Raw genomic sequence first — 27,571 nt, 5'->3', positions numbered from 1 at the left:
AATCTAGAACTAGGTTTAATAATCTCAAAATTGGTGTCTTGTTTTCTTCTAATAAGAAATGCTAGATCGTTTCAACTATTTTCAAGATATTTTCACTTGCTAAGATATCATTTTTTGCAGGGCTTTGAACCGGTTCAAGGAACGAAAACGAAAACCGGGAACTTTTTCTATTTCACATGGAACAGAAACAAAACCAGAAACTTTATTATTTTTTATGTTCCGGAACAGAAACGCTTATTAAAAATAATGGTAACCGGTTAATACCGGTTTTTATTTCGTTCCTCAAAGTTTCCGTAGCCTACAAATAAAAAAGTCATTCTTCTCCTGCGCAAGTTTCTATGACCCGCTGGGGTTCACTTCCTGTGTGACGTTCGCTGACTGAATGGAGAGAGCGGGAGGGTGGACTACTATCACGTCTCCATGTGATAATAAGTGAATAAGTGCATTACTGAGTGTCTGAGCAAAGAAGAGCCTGAACGATGCAACCTCCCTATTGGCTGTTTGTAAAAATGTATCAGTTGTTGCCCTTCCCACGGGAATCATCGCGGGCTCGAGAGACGAGACCTGACAAGTTAGTTCGTTGGTAGCAGAACAAAATGTCTGGACACAAATCGGGTTTTCAGAAAAGGAAAGAAAAACGCAGGGTCGAAAATACAAAAAAGGAGGCAGAAAATGCAAAACGAGTTTTAAGGTAGGACAAATGGTTACTTTTCTGAGGCAGCCCGCCATGGCTGCAGGCTTTCAGCTGTGTCATTGAATGGTTACTTTTCTGAGGCAGCCCGCCGTGGCTGCCTGCAGGCTTATTTATTATAGCCCATTTAGTTAAAATAGTTGATATAAAATGTTTATAGTTATAGTTATGTGATGGTTGTCCTGATTTAGACTGGTGTTTTTTTTTTTTTGGGGGGGGGTTGCGCGATGTTGCACCCGGGTCCAGATTAGGGCAGAACCAGCCCTGGCTACATTTCAGGTGTAGTTTGTTTTATGAATGTATGTACTTGCATAGATGTGTACTTGGTCTTCCAATACCGTGCCTAACAAAATCTCGCGGCGCGGTGACGTCATGCGGTAGCCCTCTATAGGGCCTGACTAGCCTTTGGTAACACACTAAACGAATTATCTTTCATTTTTGGCACTTTTTCTGTTTGTGTAGATGGGAAGACATACTGAGAATCCAAATCGCCAACATTTGAAATAATTGTTTTGAATTATTTCTTGTCTTATTTAATGAAGGTTGTAATAGAATTAGCCTACATTTGGCTTAAGCTGGATGAGACAGAGACATAATTTTATAGCCATTTGTTAAACCGCTGACACGGAACGTAATTAACCGTTCCGGGAACGAAATTTTTTTGTTCTAACCGGTTCGGGAACGTCTATTTAATGGTGGAACCCAAAACCGGAAACGTTAAAATTCCGTTTCTGTTCGGAACGAACCAATAGGAAAAAAATTCTGGTTCAAAGCCCTGATTTTTTGCAGTGTGGTGCCATCTTGAATGGTTGATGTATGAAGTCATGTGCCGTATGTTACACTTCTTTTCTGGCTAAGACCAAAGTATTTAGCTTCATCTGAGTCCCTTGCTTTGTCTTGTGCTCAGTAAGACACCTTTTTTTTTAAATTAAGTAGTGCATAATACAGTTCTGAGGGAAGAAAGAAGGAACATTTAGCTTGACTAAAATGAATTACTGCAAGCTGTTTTTTATTTTATTACAGGCTTTTAAAAATAGAAAAATAGCAAAATGTAATATCAATGATAACATATAATTGTTGATATGGTGAAATTTTCTGTAAGTTCTGTAACATTTATGGAAGAAACTAGATTTTGGAGATAAATGCAAATTTTATTTCAAACCACACCCTTCTCACTTTGTGAACTTGCAAAATTAACAACTTCTCTTCAGTATGCTGTAAATTTAATAAACAGAAATGAAGGGAGTAAGAAGATGCACTTTTAAATCACAAAATATTGATTATATGGTAGCAATGCCACAACTTGTATCTGCACCTGCCTTGGCAACAACAAAAGAAAATTGCAGATGCAATCTTTCATCTGGTGATATCTTCAAAAATATTCTGATGAAATACATGAGAATGAGAAGATGCATAAAGAGAGATTTTTTTTCATAGAGGAACAAAAAAAATCAAGAATAAAACAAGGAAAAATAAGAACATGAACATCATATTGCAACAGTCGAGGCAGAAAACCACTAAAATCTCCACAGACTTTATATTTTTAAACAACTTTCACCAGTTGACCCCAAGAAAAAAAAAAAGTAAATAAAATAAGTAAATAAAATACACATTGTTTCATTTCATACATTTGTCAAAGCATATTCCATCATTCTGCAGAAATATACATACAAATATACATTTCCAGTATTATTGTCTGAAATCACCAGATTTGGGAAAAGTGGAGTTACCCCTTAATCACCATTGCTCCCAGATCTACTCTGACCCAGAGTGGTAGCAAAAAAAAAAAAAAATCTTTCCATCCAAGATGGCGCCGCAGATGGCTGCCACGGGACTTTGCTCTCTCATACTTTCTATGTTTTTCTATGTTTTTGTGTAATTGTTGTTAATTCTTCTCCGTGCTTCACGGAATGCTGCGCTGAGTTTTTTTTTAATGCCTACATATTCTGGTCCTGATAGGAGCGAAATGTGTGGGTGTTTTTTCCTCTCATCTCTCGTCTCCTCTCCCTTCCTGACAAGCCTCTCTCCTGCTTTGCTTCTGTGAACTCGTCTTGTCTGAGAGACCCTTCCTGCACTGTTCTCCGAATCGAAATTATGGATTTGATCAACTGGTCACTTCATGCAATTGACACAATCTTCTCGATGAGAAGCCTGGGGTTCGGGGGAACCTGCCTGTCCTGCCGGAACGTTTGCAGCCGGATACACCATGGATGCCTGGGAGAAGTGGCGTGTGGTGTGCTTGGCGATTCTTTCCGTGGAGGACATTGAGGATATTTACCTATTCGGAACCATGATCACAGGATTTTTGCTGATTGGACTTGGCATTGCCCTGGTGTATCGAGGAAATCAGTTAACGGGGGCAGCTGTTCAAAGCCCCACAAAGCTGCCCGACATGAATTTGAAGCGGTGGGCAGAGCCGTTGGCAATCAGACTGTGGCTGTAGAACTTGAGTCGCAACATTGATAACACCATGGAGAAGTTGATGGCTTTGCAAAGAGAAATGGATCATTTTGGTGGCCAGAATGAACAAGCGGGTTAAGCGACAAAGGACACGTCTAAACAAATTCCAATCTTATCTTGGCTCTCCTAGCCAGCGCTGCCTTCAAGGCCGTTTCTGTAGAAACGCGATTATCCCCCTGGAGTTCACTGCAGTGAGACTCTGTGTGTGTGTGTGTGTATTTTTTTTTCCCCTATACTTTTTTTCTGTCTGTACTATGAAAGCTAAGTCGAACCGGAGTCAAATTCCTCATGTGTGTAACATACCTGGCAATAAAGTGCTTTTGATTCTGATAGCAACTGCCTGGGTTCCAGCTATGGGTTAAATAGTACATCACCAATAAGACGCCAACAGTAGGGCACTTTTCGGTGGAATGTGACAGAAGAACCCAACAGGGTCAAGTTACTGTATATAAGTTATACAGTAACTTATGCAACATACATGTACATACATGCATTTTCACTGATAAAACATAAAAGGCTAATTAAATAATCAGGTGAACGAAGACAATCACATTCTGAAGCACATTAAATAATCTTATACCGATAACTTGAATACACAGTACAAGTTGCATGGATTAATCTAAATGCAGGTAAACAAGAAGTGTTGTTGTTTTTGTATCAAATGAGTGTCGCAGCTTACCAGTCTATGTTCTTGCTTCTTGAAGGCCGATCTTGTGGCTGATTGTTTTGAAACAATCTGACTTTCAGTTGTTCGTTCAGTTCTCCATTCATTCGCTTTTTCCATGTAAGGGTGAGATATTGCTGCTGAGCCAAGCATATCCAGTGGAGGAATCAGACAGCTGGTCCACTCATTCTCTATTTTCTCCATACTGAGTACTCTGCCATTAGTGTTTGGCTCAGGCAATTACTAAAACCCGGGACGGGACATCTCCGGTTTTAGCAACAACCGCGGGGAGGTCACTGCCTGAGCAATAATATGTCCCATTCCATCCTGGGTTTTAGCAACAACCCTCGGCTCACACTCCCAGAGAACTGGTGCAACTGAACTTACTTTCCTTTTCTCATAGTTTTATTTTTCCTTAATTGTTGGTACTGCACCCTCTTTCAATATGAGCTTATAGCCAACGCTCCTCAACAGATCAGAGGTCTCGTATGAGTCTTCAGTAAAATATGCAGAGCAGAGAAGAGACCATGTTGTAGGCGCCCAATGTGCCCGTGAACTTCTCGTAAAACGTGTCCAAATCTTTGCAGTTTGAACATTCTTGGGCCATGAATGCAACGTAAATCCACATTCTGTCATGTTGCTGCACCCACCAGCAACACATCTACGTGGCATGACAATAAATTAGCTCAAAAAGGAGGATCAGAGTTGCAGTCAGCTCTGTGTTTTAGTATAGTGGAAATGGCGATGAGACCGATAGACTTCCTGCTGTGAGGTCACAGACATCAAGGTCATTCACTCAGACCGCTACCTACATAAATCACTTTAATCATAAAAATTACAATATTAGATTTATTGTTAATGCTTAAAACTATTCCTGTGCCATTCTTGAGGTCTCAAGGCATTTATAAACAAAAAGTGAGGCCATGGTTCTGCATATATGCTTTAAACACAATGTTTCTCATTAAAACTTTCCACTTTCATCATGGTTGTTGCCATTGTTGGAGCTGTGTCTGCAGAAAACTCTGACTCGACCTTTGAAAGTAAATAATTCAGAAGGCTGGTACTCAAGACAGACATTTTAAAAATTCAAACACGAAGCAGAAGGAGGAAAATGATTAGCATTAGTACTCAGTAGCTATCAGTAATATATATTTGTGAGATTTCAGACACAATTTTAGACTGTAAAGTCAGTCACATGGTATTATACTGTCTCCAGTATTTATGGTGGTGATTTCTGACGATGTGCAAAAACAACACTTCAGTCAATCAACAACAATCTTTTGTAGACGTAGGCATATTTAAATCAGGTATCATCCATGTTTTACTCAAAGATGCAATTACAGTTCAATTATATATAAAATCTACATTAAAAAGATACCCTATATTCACTATAGACACAACATTCATGACATAGGTGGATAATACATATGGGTACCACCCCAACGAAAAGAACAGTTTGGGGCATACTATGGTGTTCTTTATTTATCTACATGCAGGAATATATAAAGCATGCAAATACACATGTGATTTTCACCAGTACATATAAAATTAATGTGCATTTATAAGTGGAGTTGTACAATAAGATTTCATGTTCCTCCAGCACTCAGAGACCAGCTAAGCGTTCGTCCACACTTGTGGTCTGTGAATACACAGAGGCTGCAGCTCGGGTCACGTAGCGCTTCATACACTGCACATGGATGCATGGTGTCTGGAGGAGGAGCCTAGCGATGTGCTTCCTGAACTTTTCACCCACAAACACGTAGAGGAATGGATTGAGGCAGCTGTGCGAGTATGCCACAGCTTCAGTGGCTTGCAGCATCAGCTGGATCCTTTTACTTGACTCACAGTTTGTGGCCAGGATTTCCCACAATTCCAGTGCTTTGAGGAATGCTGCAATGTTGTATGGTGTCCAACAGGAGAAGAAGACTACCATGACCGCAACAACAAGACGAATGGCCAGTCTCTTGGAATTACGAACCGTCTGAAGCTGTCGCAGTACCATTGAGTAGCAAAATCCCACAATACTCAGCGGAATTAGCAGGCCCAAAACATTCATTTTAATGAAAGCTACACTTCTTGCATGATTGTGTACTGTGTGATTTTCTACTGGATAAGCACTGCAAATTTTTTCTGAGCCATTTATAACTCCAATATACAGTAGCTCAGGAAATGATGATGCAATCGCTATAATCCAAATCGCCATGCTCGCTAAAATCCCATTAGCCTTTGTTCGGATTCTCAAGGCAAACACAGCATGGACAATAGCCAAGTATCTGTCAATGCTCATCAGCACAATAAAGAAAATGCCAGCATAAAATCCAATGTAGTACACACCAAGGACCAACATGCACATGGCATTACCAAAAACCCAGGGACCTTGGGCATAGTGAGCCAGGAAAGGGAGAGAAAAGATGAGTAGGAGGTCAGCAATGGCCAGGTTAAGGAGAGACACGTCAGTCATGCTTTTCATCTGAGCACCTCTCAGGATCACCCACAGCACCAGCATATTTCCCAGGAAGCCCACCACGAAGAACAGGGAGTAGAGCACTGGGAGAAAACGGCTTGCATGGGGTCCATAATCACATGGTTCCTCAACACTTGGGTAAACAAAGGTTGTTGCGCTGCAAACAATAAGGAGAGGGTTACTACATGAGAATTGCAGGAGAATTGTGCACACATGTATTCAGATTTCAGACATAACTTCTGACTTAAAGCATAGCCATGGCCTCACTTTCATTCATAAATGCCTTGAGACCTCAAGAATGGCACAGGAATAGTTTTAAGTGCAAACAATAAATCTAATATAGTAATTTTACGATTAAAGTGATTTATATAGGTAGCGGTCTGAGTGAATGACCTTGACGTCCGTAACGTCACAACAGGAAGTCTATCGGTCTCATCACCATTTCCGCTATACTAAAACTATAGCCGCTAGCTATTCAAATTTCAGACATAACTACAGATTTAAGTATGATTCAGATGTCTGAAAGTTCTGTATGCAGCTTGAGTAAAACACAGTGTGGTTGGTATTTCATAGTTGAAATGTATATAATGGGCTGTAAATACACTCAGAAACGATCGAATGCCATTCAAGGACATTATGGAATACTGTATAACACAATTAATTAAGGTTATCATCCCTTTACAGTGACTTTTACACCGAGCACTTTGGATGATACAGCATTTAAGTCAGAGACACTGCTTATCTCAAGGAACTACTGTAATTTAAGTGTTTTGCGTGAGTGTTAAATGTAGCAGAGGAGTACTTTTACACCTTATCCTTTTCCCCTATTTTTTTTAAAGGAGAGCACATTGAATTAACCAAAACGTTGGCTTTATTGTTTTATTAATTTCACAACTCAAAATGAGGAATTAAAATGTGATAAAATACAGTGGTGCTTGAAAGTTTGTGAACCCTTTAGGATTTTCTATATTTCTGCATAAATATGACCTAAAACATCATCAGATTTTCACACAAGTCCTAAAAGTAGACAAAAGAAAGAAAGCACAACTTTATTCATCAAACACTTGTGAAATTTCCTCTCTGCATTTAACCCATCTGAAGCAGTGAACACACACATGCACACACACGTGAGCAATGAGCACACATACATACCCAGAGCAGTGGGCAGCCATGCTAACAGTGCCTGGGGAGCAGTTGGGAGTTAGGTGTCTCACTCAAGGGCACCTCAGCCCAAGGCCGTCCCATATTAACCTAACCGCATGTCTTTAGACTGTGGGGGAAACGGGAGCACCCGGAGGAAACCCATGCAGACACGGGGAGAACATGCAAACTCCACACAAAAAGGCCCCTGCCGGCCACTGGGCTCGAACCCAGAACCTTCTTGCTGTGAGGCGACCGTGCTAACCACTACACCACTGTGCCGCCCAGTTAAAGAGAACCCAGTGAAACAAATGAGACAAAAATATTATACTAGGTTATTTATTTCTTGAGGAAAATGATCCAATATTACATATCTGTGAGTGGCAAAAGTATGTGAAACTCTAGGATTAGCAGTTAATTTGAAGGTGAAATTAGAGTCAGGTGTTTTCAGTCAATGGGATGACAAATCAGGTGTGAGTGGGCACCCTGTTTTATTTCAAGAACAGGGATCTATCAAAGTCTGATTTTCACAACACATGTTTGTGGAAGTGTATCATGGAACGAACAAAGGAGATTTCTGAGGACCTCAGAAAAAGTGTTGTTGATGCTCATCAGGCTGGAAAACATTACAAAACCATCTCTAAAGAGTTTGGACTCCACCAATCCACAGTCAGACAGATTGTGTACAAATGGAGGTAATTCAAGGCCATTGTTACCCTACCCAGGAGTGGTCGACCAACAAAGATCACTCCAAGAGCAAGGTGTGTAATAGTTGGTGAGGTCACAAAGGACCCCAGGGTAACTTCTAAGCAACTGAAGGCCTCTCTCACATTGGCTGTTGTTAATGTTCATGAGTCCACCATCAGGAGAACACTGAACAACAATGGTGTGCATGGCAGGGTTGCACGGAGAAAGCCACTGCTCTCCAAAAAGAACATTGCTGCTCGTCTGCAGTTTGCTAAAGATCACGTGAACAAGCCAGAAGGCTATTGGGAAAAATGTTTTGTGGATGGATGAGACCCAAACAGAACTTTTTGGTTTAAATGAGAAGCGTTCTGTTTGGATAAAGGAAAACACTGCATTCCAGCATAAGACCCTTATCCCATCTGTGAAACATGGTGGTGGTAGTATCATGGTTTGAGCCTGTTTGGGCCTATGCTATGCACTTCCTGGTTCCCGAGTTGTTTGCGATGAGTCTTTTTTTCTGTGAGTGTTGGTGTTAATTACTCATCTTTTTCTACAAATAATTTTCCAGTATCCTCTTCATTTTTATTGTCCTGTCGCGTTCCTTTTTGTACTTTCCATTTTCACTTTCCTTTTTTTTCTCTCTCTTTTTTTGGAAGAACGCCAAGACTGGAAGCTTTCTTTTTTTCTCCTCCTGTGTAAAGACCACAAGCAGAGGCCATCCACATCGGATCTGCTCTAATATCAACAGATCTTTGATTAAGGTATGTGAATCCTTTCAACATGGCACACCTTCAGCCTGTTCAGTGTGCTGAGTGCAGGATGTTTAGTCATTCTTCCTCCATCGCTAGCGATAGCTTTATTTGTGATGAGTGCAGATTAGTTAGCTCTCTGACGGAGAAGATTACAGTGTTAGAAGCATATGTCCAGGCTTTAGAGAAGGCCAGTGAGAATGAGAACAGTGTAGTTTCTGTAGGGGAAAGTCTGGATGCCCTAGGTGGAGTTAGCACCACAGTGGGGCGAATGGGTGACGACTCGGCGGCATAAGCATAGAGCCAAAGCTACCGCTGAGGCTCACCCACAGGAGCACCACTCCTCTCCGTGTCATGTGTCGAACAGGTTTGCTCTCCTTAGTGATGCACCCGCTGAGAAACCTGAAAGAGCTCTGGTTATAGGGGACTCTATCATACGGCACGTGAAATTAGCTCAGCCTTTAGGGGCACCAGCAGCTTTAGTCAGGTGTGTACAAGGACTAGTAGACTGACAAACAGTTTTTACCCCCAGGCCATCAGGCTTTTGAACCACGGATTATAATCACCATCTACCTCTATATTTCCATCAGGCTTTTGAACCATGGATTACAATCACCATCTACCTCTATATTTGCAATTTTGCACAAGACATTGCACATTATATCTACCTCCATGTTTGCATATTGTTTTTTTAATTGTTTATTTTCGTTTATTTTCATTCTACTTGTACATTTTGCATTGCATATGCACTTTATATTTTATATTTCATATTTTATATATATTTCTTTTTATATTAGTAAGCATAGTTTTGGTTGGGTAGTTGCAAAATAAGAATTTCATTACCCAATAATAAACCGCTGTGTCTGTTATTGTGTATATGACAAATAAACATCTTGAATCTTGAATCTATACTGGGAGCCAGGGTACCAGACATAGCAGGTAATCTTAGGGTCCTAGGCAAGCACAGGTTCTCAAAGATAGTTATCCATGCAGGAGCTAATGATATACGCCTTTGTCAGTCTGAGGTTACGAAGAGTAACTTTGTAGGGGTGTTTAAATTAGCGAAGGCAATGTCCGATGCTTTAGTATGCTCTGGCCCCATCCCAATGCGGCGTGGCGATGTAGCTTACAGCAGGTTATGGTTGCTGAACTTCTGGTTGTCCAGGTGGTGCTCTGAAAACAGTGTGGGCTTTATAGATAATTGGGCTAATTTTGAGGGCACTGCTGGCCTGTTAGGGCGGGACGGTATCCATCCCACTGCTCTCATTTCCTGCAGCATAGGTCATAGTCTCAGAACAGGTCTAGTTAATTTCTGACAATCCAGAGCCAAGGCCAGGGAGCAGATGAACAGGCTAAACCAACTGTCTGCTAGCTGCACAGAGTCATCACTCAGGGTCCACTACATCGAAACTGTGTCTGTTCCCCGAGCTAAACAAAAAGGTAGAAATATTCAGAGAGTTTGTTTCAGTAACCTAATCAATATAAAATTAGATCATACTGACTGTACAGCTGCTGCCAGCACCTTGATCTAAAGGTGGGGCTATTACTAAATATTAGATGTCTTACATCTAAAGCGGGCGGCACGGTGGTGTAGTGGTTAGCGCTGTCGCCTCACAGCAAGAAGGTCCTGGGTTCGAGCCCCGGGGCCGGCGAGGGCCTTTCTGTGTGGAGTTTGCATGTTCTCCCCGTGTCCGCGTGGGTTTCCTCCGGGTGCTCCGGTTTCCCCCACAGTCCAAAGACATGCAGGTTAGGTTAACTGGTGACTCTAAATTGACCGTAGGTGTGAATGTGAGTGTGAATGGTTGTCTATGTCTATGTGTCAGCCCTGTGATGACCTGGCGACTTGTCCAGGGTGTACCCTGCCTTTCGCCCGTAGTCAGCTGGGATAGGCTCCAGCTTGCCTGCGACCCTGTAGAAGGATAAAGCGGCTAGAGATAATGAGATGAGATGAGACATCTAAAGCGCTAATGGTTAATGAACTCATTACTGATCAGGAGTTTAATGTACTGTGTTTAACTGAAACATGGATTAAGCCAAATGAATATATAGCATTAAATTAAGTGAGTCCTCCTGGATACAGTTATATACACCAGCCTCATCTAACTGGCAAAGGAGGAGGAGGTGCGGTTATTTATAATGATTATCTAGGTGTAACACAAAACCTGGCTATAAATTTAATACATTCGAAGTTCTTCATACTAATATAATGTATGTAGCCTTGAAAAATAGGTCTACCCAGTTAATTCCGTTACTTATTATTGACAGGCCCCCGGGGCGATATTCTGAGTTTCTTTCTGAATTTGCAGATTTTATCTCAGATCTGGTTATTTCCTTAGACAAAGCTTTAGTTGTCAGAGATTTTAATATTCACTTCGATAACCCAGAAGACCCTTAATTTGAAAACAGCGTTTGTGGCCATTTAAGATTCAGTAGGGATTAATCAGAATGTCATAGGACTGACCCATAATGGTGGTCACACCCTTGATCTAATACTAACATTCAGGTTAAATGTAGAACATATAGTCATACTTCCACAGTCTGAAGTTATCTCAGATCATTATCTCATCTCATTCAAAATATGTCTGAGTAATAATATATGCACCTCACCATGCTTCTGTATTAAATGTACATTCACGTCAACTACTGCACAGAGCTTTATAAATGATCTCCCAGAGTTATCAACTTTGATTGGGTCACTGTCAGCTCCCGCAGAACTTGATCAGGCAACTGAATGCTTAGAGTCAACGTTCCGCCATACTTTAGATAATGTAGCTCCTCTTAAAAGGAAAATGGTCAGAGACAAAAAATTAGCACCCTGGTATAATGATGACACTCGCACATTAAAACAGACCACTCAAAAATTGGAACGTAAATGGTGTCAAACAAAATTGGTAGCGTTCAAATTAGCATGGAGGAGAGCTTCCTGAAGTATAGAAAAGCTCTTAGTGCTGCGAGATCAACATATCTCTCCTCCCTAATAGAAGATAACAAAAATAATCCTAGATTCCTATTTAATACTGTAGCAAAATTAACCAGGAATAAGTCCACTATAGACACATGCACACCTGTAGTATGTAGTAGCAATGATTTCATGAATTTTTTTAATGACAAAATTGAGAATATCCGACAAAAAATTCAAACAACTAATTTAAGGTCAGACAATGTAAGTGACCCTGTAGTTAACAATATAACTGTATTAGATCATCAATTAGAATGTTTTCCTCCCCTAAGAGAAACTGAATTACTTTCATTAATCTTGGCAACAAAAGCCTTAACTTGTGTACTAGATCCCTTACCTACACGTCTATTCAAACAGATAATACCTGAAGTAATTAAACCGCTTCTAAAAATAACAAATTCTTCTCTTACGATTGGCTATGTACCCAAATCCTGAAACTAGCAGTTATCAAACCCCTGATTAAAAAACCTGACCTTGATCCCTGTCAGCTGTCCAATTATCGGCCAATATCAAACCTCCCCTTTATCTCCAAGATCCTTGAAAAAGCTGTGGCACAGCAGCAGGGGTGAAAGTAAGCCGGTCCTGGCCGGTCCGGCACAACACTAAAAGATTTGGCCACACCGGAAAGAAAAATATACTGTCTCTGAAAAAAAATGCACTTTCAGCATAACAACACACCTGCTAACGTCAATTTACCAAAAGCAACACGTTTTCCTCAATATACATTGCATATAACTCGTTCTGACCTGTTTCTGAGTTATGTCTGAAGTGAATTCCTTCCGTGTTTCACTCGACAGACAACATGCGAGATAGTGCGCGTAGCCCACTGCTTAACCATATTGCGCCAACGTGCGCAGCTGGTATCCAAAGTGTTTTAGTAGACAGACGTTTGTCACCCAAATAAAAGCAATATATACAGAAACATATGTTAATGTTTCAATATTCTATTATGTGTGCAGTGTTTCGCTGGACAAACAACGAGCGAGCTACAGCGCGCGTACGGCTTAACCAGATTTTGTGCTATAACATGCGCAGCTGGTAATCAGTGTTTTAGCAGACAGACGTTAGTTGCAAAGTCTCCCAAATAAAAAGGCATATAAAGAAACATGTTAATGTTTCATGATAGGATATTTAAAAATTACTTTGATCAGAATTCGTAAATCAAGTGGAAGTTGGGGGCGGCACGGTGGTGTAGTGGTTAGCACTGTCGCCTCACAGCAAGAAGGTCCGGGTTTGAGCCCCATGGCCGGCGAGGGCCTTTCTGTGTGGAGTTTGCATGTTCTCCCCGTGGGTTTCCTCCGGGTGCTCCGGTTTCTCCCACAGTCCAAAGACATGCAGGTTAGGTTAACTGGTGACTCTAAATTGACCGTAGGTGTGAATGTGAGTGTGAATGGTTGTCTGTGTCTATGTGTCAGCCCTGTGATGACCTGGCGACTTGTCCAGGGTGTACCCCGTCTTTCGCCCGTAGTCAGCTGGGATAGGCTCCAGCTTGCCTGCGACCCTGTAGAACAGGATAAAGCGGCTAGAGATAATGAGATGAGATGAGAAGTGTAAGTTGGGGCAAAGATTCTAGATTACTGTCTGGTTGGAGCGAGCAGAGTAAATAGGCTACCAATGCATGGCACACGCACTGAGAACACACGCATTTACTGTAGAACGCACACACTTTCTCAAACGTTCAAGCCTCTTTGGAATTTATTTTAAGTGTTTTACCTAAAAACTTTCACTTTTCTGTTCTGTTACACTGTTCTGTGTCCAATGTCCAAAATGAAAAGTTAGTTTTCAACTGTTCAGCTAAAAAAATGTTATTAAAATGTTTGTGTTGTTGAAATGATGTGTTTGCAATTTATTTATAATCAAAAACTGATACAGGTGGATGAAAGAGTGATAGTGTGATAAAAAAGTACTATACTAGTACTACTGAGTGATAAGAAGTCCTAGTGAATGCTTGATAAGCAGACAATAATAAATAATTAGGTGTATTTTTCGGGCGTGTTGTGCGCGCACACTATGACTCAAAATAATAGTACTGGCAAGAAATAAAAGTTACTTTCACCCCTGCACAGCAGTTATGCTTATATTTACATAGGAATAACATCCATGAAATGTATCAGTCAGGATTTAGACCTCATCATAGCACAGAGACAGCTCTGATTAAAGTAGTAAACGACCTACTGTTGCTGTCTGATCAGGGCTGTGTCTCGCTGCTTGTGTTGCTTGACCTTAGTGCAGCATTTGATACCATTGATCATTCCATTCTTCTGGATAGACTAGAAAATGTTGTGGGAGTTAAGGGAACAGCCCTCTCCTGGCTCAGCTCTTATTTAACTGATCGCTATCAGTATGTTGATGTAAATGGTGATATTTCTAGACATACTGAGGTAAAGTTTGGTGTTCCACAAGGCCCTGTCTTGGGTCCACTGCTTTTTTCTTTATATATGTTACCTCTGGGTGATATTATTCGTACACATTGTATTAGTTTCCACTGTTATGCTGATGACACACAGTTGTGTGTTTCTGCAAAACCTGATGAGAGACACCAGCTTAATAGAATTGAGGAGTGTGTAAAGGACATTAGACACTGGATGCTTATTAATTTCCTTCTGCTTAACTCTGACAAGACTGAAGTACTTGTACTAGGACCACATGTAGCTAGAAGTAAGTTTTCTGATTCCACAGTAACTCTGGATGGCCTTTCTGTTTCTTCACGTGCAGCAGTAAAAGACCTCAGAGCGATTATTGACCCCAGTCTTTCATTCGAAACTTACATTGATAACATTACCCAGATAGTTTTCTTTCATCTCAGAAATAGTGCTAAGATAAGAAATGTAATGTTACTACATGACGCGGAAAAACTAATTCATGCTTTTTTTACCTCCAGGTTGGATTATTGTAATGCCTTACTGTCTGGATGTTCCAATAAGTGCATAAACAAGCTCCAGTTAGTTCAAAATGCAGCAGCAAGAGTCCTTACTAGAACTAGAACATATGACCACATCACCCCTGTCTTATCCACACTGCATTGGCTCCCAATCAAATTTTGTATTGATTATAAAGTACTACTGTTGACCTTTAAAGCACTGAATGGTCTCACACCACAGTACCTGAGTGAACTTCTGGTCCTCTAGGACCTGCCACGCCTACTTGGATCAAAAGATGCAGGCTATCTGCTGCTACCTTGTATAGTGAAGGCTACATCAGGGGGCAGAGCCTTTTCTTACAAAGCCCCACAGTTATGGAACAGCTTTCCAAGTTTGGGAATCAGACAGAGTCTCAGCGTTTAAGTCTAGGCTGAAAACATATCTGTTTAGTCAAGCCTTTTGTTAATGGTGTTTGAGGTAAACACCTGGAGGGTCCTCAGACATGGAGTGTTTTGGTCAACTGGGATGTATGGATGCTGTCAGTCCCCCACTTACTTGCTCACTCGAGTTTGTTGATGGTGTAGTGGCTGGCTGCTTTATGTCCCGGGGCTCCCTCATGCCTGTGTTACCTTCTGGCTCTCCCCTTTTAGTTATGCTGTCATAGTTAGTTGCCAGAGTCCCTGCTTGCACTCAGTGCAATATGTATACTGTTCCTACTTATTCAGGTGATGTTGGGCATATCTAACAACCTGTGTTTCTCTCTCTCTCTCTCTCTCTCTCTCCCTCCTCCCAAATCTGTCCCTCTGAGTTACATGTCGGTCCTGGGATTGAGATGCTGACCTCTTCTGCTCCTCGGACCTGCCTGATCCATCCTGGTGCCCTGTGTCTGGTTGGAGTCTCATCGCATCGCTCCTGTGGAGGGCGGCCCCATGTGGACAGTTGGGGGTCGCACCTGGAGGATGCTCTGGACTCTTGTAGTGGTGCTTTTGTGGCTGGGGACTGCAGTTGACTTGCTAACTTTAGGGCTGCAGTTGGACTTGCTGACTTTGGGACTACGGTTGTTGTGGACGGTTTTGCGCTCGGGTTTCCGTCAGTGGGGGGTTTATAGCATCAACTAAGCTGACTTTATGTTAGGACTGTTAATGCTATAGTCATGTTGTCTGTTGTTGCCCAAATGAGGATGGGTTCCCTTTTGAGTCCGGTTCCTCTCGAGGTTTCTTCCTCATGTTGTCTGTGGGAGTTTTTCCTTGCCACTGTCGCCACAGGCTTGCTCATTGGGGATAGATTAGGGATAAAATTAGCTCATATTTTAAGTCGTTCAAATTCTGTAAAGCTGCTTTGCGACAATGTTTATTGTTAAAAGTGCTATACAAATAAACTTGACTTGACTGTTTTGCTGCATCTGGGCCAGGACGGCTTGCCATCATTGATGGAACAATGAGTTCTGAATTATACCAGTGAATTCTAAAGGAAAATGTCAGGACATCTGTCCATGAACTGAATTTCAAGAAAAGGTGGGTCATGCAGCAAGACAATGACCCGAAGCACACAAGTCGTTCTACCAAAGAATGGTTAAAGAAGAATAAAGTTAATGTTTTGGAATGGCCAAGTCAAAGTCCTGAGCTTAATCCAATCAAAATGTTGTGGAAGGACCTGAAGCGAGCAGTTCATGTAAGGAAACCTACCAACATCCCAGAGTTGAAGCTGTTCTGTATGGAGGAATGGGCTAAAATTCCTCCAAGCCGGTGTGCAGGACTGATCAACAGTTACCAGAAACGTTTAGTTGCAGTTATTGCTGCACAAGGGGGTCACACCAGATACTGAAAGCAAAGGTTCACATACTTTTGCCACTCACAGATATGTAATATTGGATCATTTTCCTCAATAAATAAATGATCAAGTATAATATTTTTGTCTCATTTGTTTAACTGGGTTCTCTTTATCTACTTTTAGGACTTGTGTGAAAATCTGATGATGTTTTAGGTCATATTTATGCAGAAATATAGCAAATTCTAAAGGGTTCACAAACTTTCAAGCACCACTGTATATTATATCTCATGCATACTTCACAATTTCATGACCTTGATTTAATAGTTAGTGGCTACTTTAAGCTGTGTAAGCGCTTGATCACGAAATCACAGAAATAAGCTGACAAATAATGGGGAGGAAGCTGTACTGTTAAACCGAGTGTGCAGTGTTTAATGTGATCATTAACGAAGACTACTTATGCAGCAATATAATGGAAACATTCCAAATTCCTATTATATGTGTTATTTTCTATCCCTGATTTCTGGTGGTTGTTGTTGTTGTTCTTAAACATCAGTGCTTGTGTTGAAATGCAGTGGTCTGTACTCTTCTGAAAACTTCATCTTAGCTGCTTCTCATCAACAAAAAATTAGGCAACTTCAGAGGTTTGAACCACATACCGGTACAGGAAATTTGTATAATCTGAACGAAAAGCGCAAGAGACAAAAGCATCTCTCCAACCTGACTCACAAGCCTGACTAGTTGTTCACAAACAGATAACTATCAGGAGGCACAATCGCTAACATTTAGCTTTGCCCAAAACAATCTTTTATATAAAATTCAATTTGTTCACTTAAAGTCTTTAAAATAAGATTTAAAGCCAATAAATGACAATAGATTATCATCAAGTAAAAACAGCATGGGGGCATATACGGTATCTGCAGCACATCTAATCTTTCTACCACATCCCTTTCAGTAAATTCCATCACTTTGGTATTGGGTGAATACATTCATGAAGCAGATAAACACAGGAAACATGTACACTTTTCTGCGGGTCCTGCGATACAGAACTATGTGGCCTTTCTAACAAATTCTTGACCTACGTATGCATCTTTTATAAAGCAACAATAGGGAATTTAGAAAAGGCTTAACTTAAAACATGAGGTGACAATTTTCTGCAGATTTTCATGAAGAATAAAGCAGAGAGCTTTTTTTAATCATTTTGGGTCGAATTATGAGTATTGACAATGCAAATGGATAACTTTTATCTTGCAAGTTATTACTTGAGAAAGCTGTACAAGATATACATAGTAGTTCATAACAAATGTTAAAAATGCAAATGTGACTGTCATCTTCAGAATTGCTTTCATAAAGGTTTTTGCATTGCTAATAAATGTGCAGTGAAGGCCTTATGTAGGTACCCTTCAAATAGAGTCTTAGCCTTTTTAAAAAAAAAAATTATTTTAACTTAGCCCATTTCCAGAAAAGTTGGGATGTCTTCCAAAATGCAATAAAAACAAAAATCTGTGATTTTGTTTATTGACACAAACCTTTATTTATCTGACAAAAGTACAAAGAAAAGATTTTCAATAGTCTGACCAAACTTAACTGTATTTTGTCAATATTCACAAATTTCAAATTTGATGCCTGCAACACATATAAAACAAGAGTGCTCTGAGAGCACAATATCCCCCGCTGGCAACTATACCATAACTCTGGTAAAATGCGACTGAATTGAACAAAATTGTAATTTTCATATCACCAACATATAACAAAGAATCCTGTCAAGTTTTGTGAAATTCCTCCAAAAATTGTGAGAGGAGTTAATTTGAGAATGTGAGTACCCTTCCTGGGATGGACGGATAGATGGACATCACCATGACATAATCCCCCTTTGGGCCTTTTGGCCAGCGGGGGATAAAAAGTTGGGACAGAGGCAAAATAAGACTGAAAAATTCATAGGATATTCAAATAACACCATTTTGGAAGATTCCACAATAAGCAAGTTAACTGGTCACAGGTGAAAGCATTGTGATTGGGTATATTTACAAAATACAATTAAGTTTGTAAGTAAAACTATTGAAAGTCTTTTCTTTACATGTTTCTTAGTTAAATAAAGGTTCACATGAATTAACAAGTCACAGATTTTTGTTTTTATTGCATTTTGGATAATTTCCCAACTTCATTGGAAACGGGGTTTGTAAATACAATAATATAATGGATAAAACATAAAAAATACATAATACATAAAATATATCGTGCAATATAATTAGTATGAGGTGGATTAAGTGCTATTCTGTCAGCTACAGAATAATAAGGATTGGAAATCTCATCTCATTATCTCTAGCTGCTTTATCCTGTTCTACAGGGTCGCAGGCAAGCTGGAGCCTATCCCAGCTGACTACGGGCGAAAGGCGGGGTACACCCTGGACAAGTCGCCAGGTCATCACAGGGCTGACACACAGACACAGACAACCATTCACACTCACATTCACACCTACGCTCAATTTAGGGTCACCAGTTAACCTAACCTGCATGTCTTTGGACTGTGGGGGAAACCGGAGCACCTGGAGGAAACCCACGTGGACACGGGGAGAACATGCAAACTCCGCACAGAAAGGCCCTCGTCGGCCATGGGGCTCGAACCCGGACCTTCTTGCTGTGAGGTGACAGCGCTAACCACCACACCACCGTGCCGCCAGGATTGGAAATATATTGTTGAATTAAACCACATTTGTTGTGATATGAGAACTTACAACTTGGATTATTTATGCAGCAAAAATATTGCCAATAAAAGAAAGGATGGAAAGCATTGAAATGAGCATCTAATAGGAATGAAGTTTCATTCCTATTAGATGCTCATTTCAATGCTTTCCATCCTTTCTTTTATTTTATATTGCATACTGAAATATACAGAAATCCTTTAGAATGGCTTTAATACAGATAAGCATGGTACTTACAGTATGAATATGTTTTGCAGCGCCAGTGTAGGTATCCTTCAAGCAAACTGTTTGCCTTTTTTTTATATTAAAATGATTCACACTAGGTTCATGCAATAATTTCATCACTGTGAATATCAGTTCATTTAATTTATTAAATATTGCGCCATTATATAAATAATGCAATGCCCTGTTTATATCCACACCTGCATTATTACAAAAATAATTTTAATTGATGAAAATGTGCAAATCATGTGTGATATGTTATTGTGAAGGAAATAAAGTTTTTCTTATGTTTTAGATCAAGAGCAGAACTAATTATTTGTTTTCATGAGGACATTTTAGATATCGTATAGCTCACCTTTGCTTACTAGTCATCTCGGAGTAACTGACACTTGATAGAACACTGTAGGGCACAAAAAGCAATAAAATTACAATTTACATGCAATATATTTGAATACAACATTGTAATAATATATTGTAATATTATAATATAAATGCAATATTATATTGTATTTTGAATAAGCACAGAACACCTGATTTGCTTGAAAAGTACATTTGACTGCCTTTGCTATTTGGAATGTAATATGTCCTCACCTGGGTGTTGTGACCACCCAAAGGCCACTAGTGCTGTTCAACATCACTGACATTCAGTACTAAACAGTCCTACAAACCGAAAAGCTTGGCAAACCACCTGTAATGTTAATTGCCAGCTCAAAAATTATGCATTAGTAAACTGCTGAACTGCAGAGTCTGCATGTGCGTTTTAGCTGTGAACACAAACCAGAGAAGGCACAGAGCTCAAGATTATCGCATTCAGCAATTAATAAAATAATAATGCACAACAAGCAACATTTGCACAGCAAATAATAACTAATTCGAATAATAGACACAGTTATCTGGAACAACACTTCTGCCACATACTTACAAAATTAAATCATAGACTTGTTCTTTGCTGCTCAAAGTCAAAACTGAAATGAGATACTAATGTCTGAGGTCTCTGGTTTGCATACTTCTTCTTCTTCTTCTTTTTTTTTCTTTTTGTGATGACATGACTCTAGGGCTCTATGGAGCCGTAAGTGACGTTTGCCCATTAGGCTGCCCAGCAAACAGCTAATGCTCTTGTATGCAGCAGCACTGAGGTTGTGGTTATGTTTCAATGTATCAAGCTTGCTGATTCTCAGGAAGGCTTGTGGTAATGAGATATTAGATAATTTTTTTTCTCAGAATTGGTAAACTGAATGTTCCAACATTTCAGCATTGAATAAAAAAATAAAGTGGCTTAGTGTGTAACAAATACAAGCAGTCAGACGGTGTTGAATCATTTTCAATAATAGTGATGTAAATATGTGATTTGAATAAATAATGTGATTTACGGTAGCCGAGAAGTGCAAAACAAAATTACAAACTGTGAAACTGTGTGTGAAACACTTTCACATTTTATAAAACAAAATTCCATTTGCAAAAGACTTTTACCAAGGTCAAAACAAATTTACATCTTCGAAAACAAATTGACAAGATGTGAAACAGTTTTACGAGTGCTGAGACAAATTTGCAAGTGGTGGAACACTTTTACCAGCTCCGAAACAAACAAATTTACAAGCGAAAATCTTCACGGAAGGGGAATGTAACAAATGCCACAAGCGACCTGGAAGTACGGTGACTGGGATGTAATGGAGTGAGTGGTCAATTCGTGTTGTCTTCTATGGAGTTTATGGTGAAGGAAAGTCAACTGTGACCGAAAGATACTTTGCCCCTTTTGTGGAAACCACATGAACCACTTAACACGGCTTTGCTTTTTGTGTGGACAGTCTCTAGAATTTTTGAACGACACGGACCAGACAGAAGGACCAGATATGCCTCACCATCTCATCTCATTATCTTTAGCCGCTTTATCTTGTTCTACAGGGTCGCGGGCAAGCTGGAGCCTATCCCAGCTGACTACGGGCGAAAGGCGGGGTACACCCTGGACAAGTCGCCAGGTCATCACAGGGCTGACACATAGACACAGACAAACATTCACACTCACATTCACACCTACGGTCAATTTAGAGTCACCAGTTAACCTAACCTGCATGTCTTTGGACTGTGGGGGAAACCGGAGCACCCGGAGGAAACCCACGCGGACACGGGGAGAACATGCAAACTCCGCACAGAAAGGCCCTCGCCGGCCATGGGGCTCGAACCCAGACCTTCTTGCTGTGAGGCGACAGCACTAACCACTACACCACCGTGCCGCCCTATGCCTCACCATGACATACAATATTTTAATGAGGGCCACTCTTATGATGTACTGTAATCCTGGATATGATGTCAAGTTTACACAGTGTAATCATCAGCTTGAAGACTCTTAAAAGTAGTCAAAGAAGCCAGGTTGTACTGCAGAAAGGATTATTCCTCTGCAAACACCATAATTAATGCCATCGGATTGGAACTTTGTGGACCTGGACAACTGTATGGCTGCAGTACGATGTGGCAGGTACTCAAGCAAAAGTACAATCTTTGAGTGAAGAGAGACGATATGATTAATTTGCTCTGGGAGCTTAATTCTCGAGGGTGTGAGAGGAGAGCATGCAGGTTTATAAGAAGAACCTACCACTCAATGGGACTGAACTATATGTAGCATGCTGATGGTTATGTTGCTGAGTTTTCTGCCTGCATATTTTTTATTTTTATTTTTGATGTATGCCAAGAGATGACCATGTTGTAATTTGATGCTATATAAGTAAGATTTTCTAGCCTGAAAATCATGTACATTTGAAAATGCACTTTTTCACCCCTGTGTACAACACAGTGGGCTATTTACAAAATGGTACATATTGCTGCCTGTGCTATCTAACAGACCTACCCCAGAGGACACACCTGGCCAATCCCTGTCTGTCAATTTTCTTAAAGACATCACCTATGTGAAATCAGGGGCGGATCTAGAAAAAATATTTATGGGGTGGCAAGAGGGGGGCAGGAATTTTTGAGGGGTGGCAACGTATTACAGACATGTATATATACTGAATTTAATCACAGTTAGACGACAAATAGTATGTACACACTACAAAAGGGCACGGGCTGCCATTTACAAACTCATACAGACAAACTTAATCTCATGCTTTTATTGTTCACGAAGAACACATTCTCAGATGAGGTCTATACCGTTTCTGGACAGTTTTATACTGTATATGCAAAAGAACAGACACTAAAAAACAACAATAACAACACTGCTTCAAGTTCAGCATGATTTAAACCATTTACACCAGTGTCACATTTTATAGTTTTTTTTTCTCACGCTTTGTAAAGGCTCACCAGTGAGCATAACATGAACTTGTCATGCCTACAACAGCTGAATGCGGCAATTTCCATGTTGCTCAGCAAAACGCTTCAGAAATTTATCAAGATCTAATGCTTTTGTGCGCTTTGATTCAATGCTGAGGCCAGCCAAACTTGATAGTCTCTTTTTCTGTCATAGTCGACCGCAAATAAGTCTTTATGAGCCTGAGAGATGAAAAACTTCGTTCACAGGATGCACTGCTCACAGGCAAGACAACCGCTATTTTACACAACCTGAACAACTAAAAAAAAAAAACATCTTGGTATGGGTCCAAAAACTGAGTGAACTCCATGAGAGTGGTAGGACTCTCCTGTTCCCCCTTTTTTCTGTCTAGTACTCTCCTCGTCTGATGTAACTCATGTTTAAGATCCTCAATATTTGAATCATAAGCTTCAGCCAATAGCAGAACAGCCTCCTCTCTCAAAAAAGTTGGACTTGATGGATTTAGTGCCTGGACACCCTGCATAATGTTACAATTCGTGTTAGAAAATATTTCTCCAATCATGTTATCCAGAACTGGATAGTACACAGAGACACAAAAAGTGTGTTTGCTATCTGAAGGCATGTTTGGCTACTTCTTTTATTTTTGCTTGAACACCTGCATGTGCCCCATGCTTCACTGCTGCACCATCGTAGCCCTGTCCTACAAGGTTTTTCTTGTACTCCAGTTCATGTTTCTCAAGGAAGCAAATAATCTTATCACTTAAGGCGGTGGCATCCAGGTGTTCTGCCACTTCAAACTCCAGAAAGCTTTCATGAACCACACTGTTGTAAAAATATCTCAGAACAAATGACATTTGCTCTTTTTTCTGAACATCTTTAGTTTCATCAACAATAACTGAAAACTGCTTGCTCGTTTTAACTTCCTGGATGATTTCCTCTTTGACCATTGTAGCCAAGCACTCAAGTATTTCATTCTGTATTGTTTTACTTGTGTATTTTGCATTTTTAGCTTGTTGTTCAAGTCTTTTTTTAATGATAGGGTTATGATTACCCAGCAAGTCTAACATAGAAAGAAAAACACCCTTTTTTTCCAGAGTCAAGAGACTCCCTGTGACCCCGCTGTGCTATGTTTTCTGTGGCTGTTAGAACTAAAATTTCAGCTAATGTTTTAACATAGTATTGATTTTAACAAAGTTATCACGTTTTTACAATATATTTATCATGTAATATAACATCATGTAATTTCATGATACAAAATTATTGCGTTATTTCATGATACGAAATTATCACGTTATTTCATGATATTTTCATGTAATAACGTGAAAACACCTTATCAAGAAATAACGTGAAAATATGGTTTAACGTCCTAGGCTAGGCTACTTCCATTAAAAGCAGACGGCCTAGCCTACTGTAGAACTTGGGTCGAGCAAAAACACCAAGCAAAAACATGGCTGAATCCTGAATGACTCCTATTTGTATAAATAGGGGACTACATAGGCGGCAAAACGTAGTGTTTTTTCTGCCATGGAAGTGCACTTGTATATTGAAGAGGAAGCAATTTGCATTACAGCCTTGAATGAGGATTCAAAATGGCGGCTCGGCTCGCAGGAGGGCTGATAGAAGTGGCGAAACATTTTACTTTTTATCGTTTCTTTCACAACTTGAATATGTTGAAACAAAAAAATTATGACAAATGCCGCTTACACTAAAATATCGAGGGAAATTTGTAATAAAAACTTTATGGTCGGCAATTTCGACGCGGAAATTCTCGATCGGTCGGGTTACCGGAAACACACTTTTTTTTTTGGCCTTACATGTATAGAAAGCTAAATAATGTTCTCCAACCTGATTTTTATCCTCTCAAAATCAGCATCGCAACTATGCTAGCACTGTTCATTCATTATAATTTCATTTCTTGATAGATAGTTAATCAGCTTTTACCTCTGTCCTCCCGTGTCTCCTTTCCTCGCGACTCCTGGCTCCCTCACTTCGCGCCTCTCAATTTTCCAAAACAACCAATCTCTGGCGTTATCTCGTGCTGCATTCGCCGCAGTCAGACATTGGAAATCTGCGCATGTAAATATCAAATTGGCCGTAATTTTTCTTTGAATTCGTCGCTGCCAACTGGGGTGGCAGCAGGAGTGGCAAGGCTTTCTTTTAGAGTGGCATTTGCCACCCTATGCCACCCCGGTAGATCCGCCCATGGTTATTCACCCCCGAGCGCACTGGAAACTGTTCCATTGGTATGTTCAGATCCAGTCGCGAGATGAGGTTGCCAGATCTCTCTATAAAAAGGTGACTTTGCGGTCTGAATCTGTGGAATATTCGGAAGCAAGGACTGGCAACCAGCAGTGGGTTGCGCACCAGCTGATCAGAGCTCCAATGGAAAAGAAGCGCGTGTTAGTAACTGTTTATCTCGATTGGCTGTAACCTTGTAAGTGAAATGTTTGGCAACAATAACGTTGTAGCCTGCCTACCCCCCCCCAAAAAAAAAAAAAAACTCTTCGGATCTACACAATTCACATAAGTGACCTATTTTGGGACCAAAACGGCGAATTTCGCCGAAAGGTGAGGAGTTTGCATGTGTGTTACACACTCATCCAGAAGGGTAATTTTGCACAAGGCCATCTGTCTACAGTAGAAAAAAATAAAATAACAAAATGCATCTGGAAAAATCCCAAGGGAGTCTGGAGCCAGAATCGTGATGTTATCTGTGCAGGCTGCGTGAGCTTTGCATGGTTTAAGTGCACAGCCTGTGTAGACCAAGCGCTCCCATTTCTCTCTCATTGTCTGGTCTTTTGGAAAACAATGAGTACTAATCCCATCAAGATTGGTGTTGCTACACCCTCCTATGATACATCTGTTAACCATTTTAATAATTAAGTGATAACGTTGAATAAATTTGCAGAAAACCACCAGGTCATTTTCTCATAAACAAACCAACAAACGTAGGATTCAGAAGGAGGCGTCCCGTATGCGACGTCATGAAAATCAACGTTTCTCAGGAAATCCAAATGCCAAGTTTTTTCAGAGGCAGACCAATTCGCCTCAAATGGCTTGATTTCAACTGAATTTTTCTGGTATTGCGCAAGGCAACAAATTGCAGAGAATGCAGAATGTTACAGATATTTGACCAAAGTTTAATATAAAATAGGAGAATTACATTGATCTTGCTCCTGAATTTACCTGTGATATGCACTTTAAAATGGATTGGGAAAATCTCATGACCAGTCTATCACAGAAATAATTAAAAGGCAATATCTGAATTTTTGTTGTTTATTAACATAACCTTTGGTGAAAAGGTACCAGAATCAGTTGGAAACATCAGGGAAAAGGGAAAATGCATCTTGACCAACTATGGAACCAGACAGTGGTGAGCTCTGTCATCTGATTTGGAATGGAACATTGCTGTCTCTGTTTGAACACTAATGCCGCTTTTCCACTACAAACGCGGCTGAGCCGGGCTGAGCCGTGCCGTGCTGAGTCGAGCTGAGCGGGGCTGTTGGAGTTGCATTTCGACTACAACCGCGCTGAACCGTGCTGGCTGGAAGTGGGTGGACACATTGGGTGGAGTTAGCGAAAGTGGGTGGACGTCAGGTGATGTTGTTAAGCAGCGCAAACAGTGACATCAGTGAGCTTTTAAGCGGTAGTCTCATGACCCGAATAGTAAACAATAAACATGGAGGACATGGAGTCATTAGTGTTGCTGGTCTTGGTGCTGTGGCTTGTTGTCACCGACAACGCGGACAGATACTGGCAAGAGCGTATAGATGAGGCGAGGCGCATAAGGCTTCAGAAATTCTCGTAATTCGTAATTCTTCTCCTTCCGGGTTTGCGGTGTTTACAGATCCCAGCGTGCTCGCGGGGCGTGTGTGGGCATGTGAGGACACTCCTCCTCACCAATCAGTGCACAGGGGAGTGTCTGCTCACGCCCCCAGCCTCACTCGGCACGGTTTGGCTCGCTTCAGCCCTACTCCAAAACGGTGCGAGTTTTAGGGGCTAAGCAGGGCTGAAGCGAGCTGAATCGTGCTGGTTTTTGGTAGTCGAAACGCGAGCCGTGTCGGGCTGAAGTGAGCTGAAGCGAGCTGAAGTGAGCTGAAAAAGGGTAGTGGAAAAGGGCCATAAGTGTCTGAATCTGTCACCCACAGCTGTACAGTGGGTGTACATTGTACAGTGGGGAAAAACAAACAAACAAAAAACTGGAATGTCCCAGTTAATAGCTGTCAGTTTACATTGCTGTGTGTTGTAAATTTTTCACATTGGCTGCAGCCAGCTTCTCGTCCTCTTCCTCAATATCTGGTGCATACAGGTCTGTGTATTTACTGTTGGGAAATTACCATTTCCATGTGAAAACATCTTACAAACACATTTCTTTCCTATGTAATCAATGAAGTAAAATTAAGTGAGTCCCTTTTTTTTTTTTTTTTTTAAACTTACCTGTCGCAAGAAGTCTTGTCTGGATTTGTTTCAGGTGGATCCAGATCCTCAGTATCAGATATTACTATCAGAAAAACAATTTAAAATGTCTGAAACAACACAACACTGAAAGCAAGAAACATCAGGCTGCCACAGTCTGCCTTAATACCTGTCTAGACTGATTTGTGGCTGAATGTCCTGGTCTATCTCTGAAACATGATAAAATTAATAAAATTACTATGTTCATGATCCAGGCTACAATAGAGTTCTGTGTAACATTTAGTAGTAGGGGGAACTGTAAGATTTATAAAGAAGAGATTTTGTTATTAATCACATTACATGTTTAGTGCTTTCTGCTACATGTCCACCAAAGCAAATGCTCTGGGATAATAACATCAACAATTTAAAGATACATTACTTCTTGTATAAAAATTAGGACTTACCTTTCATCATCAGGTTTGTGTTTGGGAGTACTTTTGTGGTTCAAAAACCTGAGAGGAAACGCATACAATTATAAACAATTTTTGACA

General features: G+C 40.5%; 1 protein-coding gene across 2 annotated transcripts; it reads right to left on the bottom strand.

Moving 5' to 3' along the window:
* Positions 1-1,821: 1,821 nt before the first annotated feature.
* LOC132886515 (C-C chemokine receptor type 5-like) lies at positions 1,822-27,571 on the bottom strand. 2 transcript variants are annotated; one of them, XM_060921221.1, is made up of 4 exons: positions 27,485-27,571; positions 27,063-27,126; positions 19,722-19,766; positions 1,822-6,436 (listed from the first exon to the last, which is right to left on the bottom strand). In XM_060921221.1, exons 1-4 carry the CDS (start codon positions 27,492-27,494, stop codon positions 5,419-5,421), a joined length of 1,137 nt encoding a protein of 378 aa, XP_060777204.1. In that variant the 5' UTR covers positions 27,495-27,571; the 3' UTR covers positions 1,822-5,418. The 2 variants fall into 2 exon arrangements, with proteins under 2 accessions (XP_060777204.1, XP_060777205.1); XM_060921222.1 differs by lacking the exons at positions 27,063-27,126; positions 27,485-27,571 and adding exons at positions 19,958-20,130; positions 20,289-20,521.

The sequence above is a fragment of the Neoarius graeffei genome, chromosome 5 (genome assembly GCF_027579695.1).
Source record: "Neoarius graeffei isolate fNeoGra1 chromosome 5, fNeoGra1.pri, whole genome shotgun sequence".
NCBI lineage: Eukaryota > Metazoa > Chordata > Actinopteri > Siluriformes > Ariidae > Neoarius > Neoarius graeffei.
The sequence above is the reverse complement of the archived record's forward strand: the minus strand, read 5'-3'. Positions and strand labels throughout refer to the sequence as shown.

Bases quoted from the DNA above. Each gene is read 5' to 3' on its own strand.
- LOC132886515 (XM_060921221.1), bottom strand. The intron at 19,767-27,062 runs GTAAGTTTAAAA...TGTGCCCTACAG, and splicing joins GACAAGACTTCTTGCGACAG to TGTTCTATCAAGTGTCAGTT. The intron at 6,437-19,721 runs GTGAGCTATACG...TATTGTTTGCAG, and splicing joins GAGATGACTAGTAAGCAAAG to CGCAACAACCTTTGTTTACC.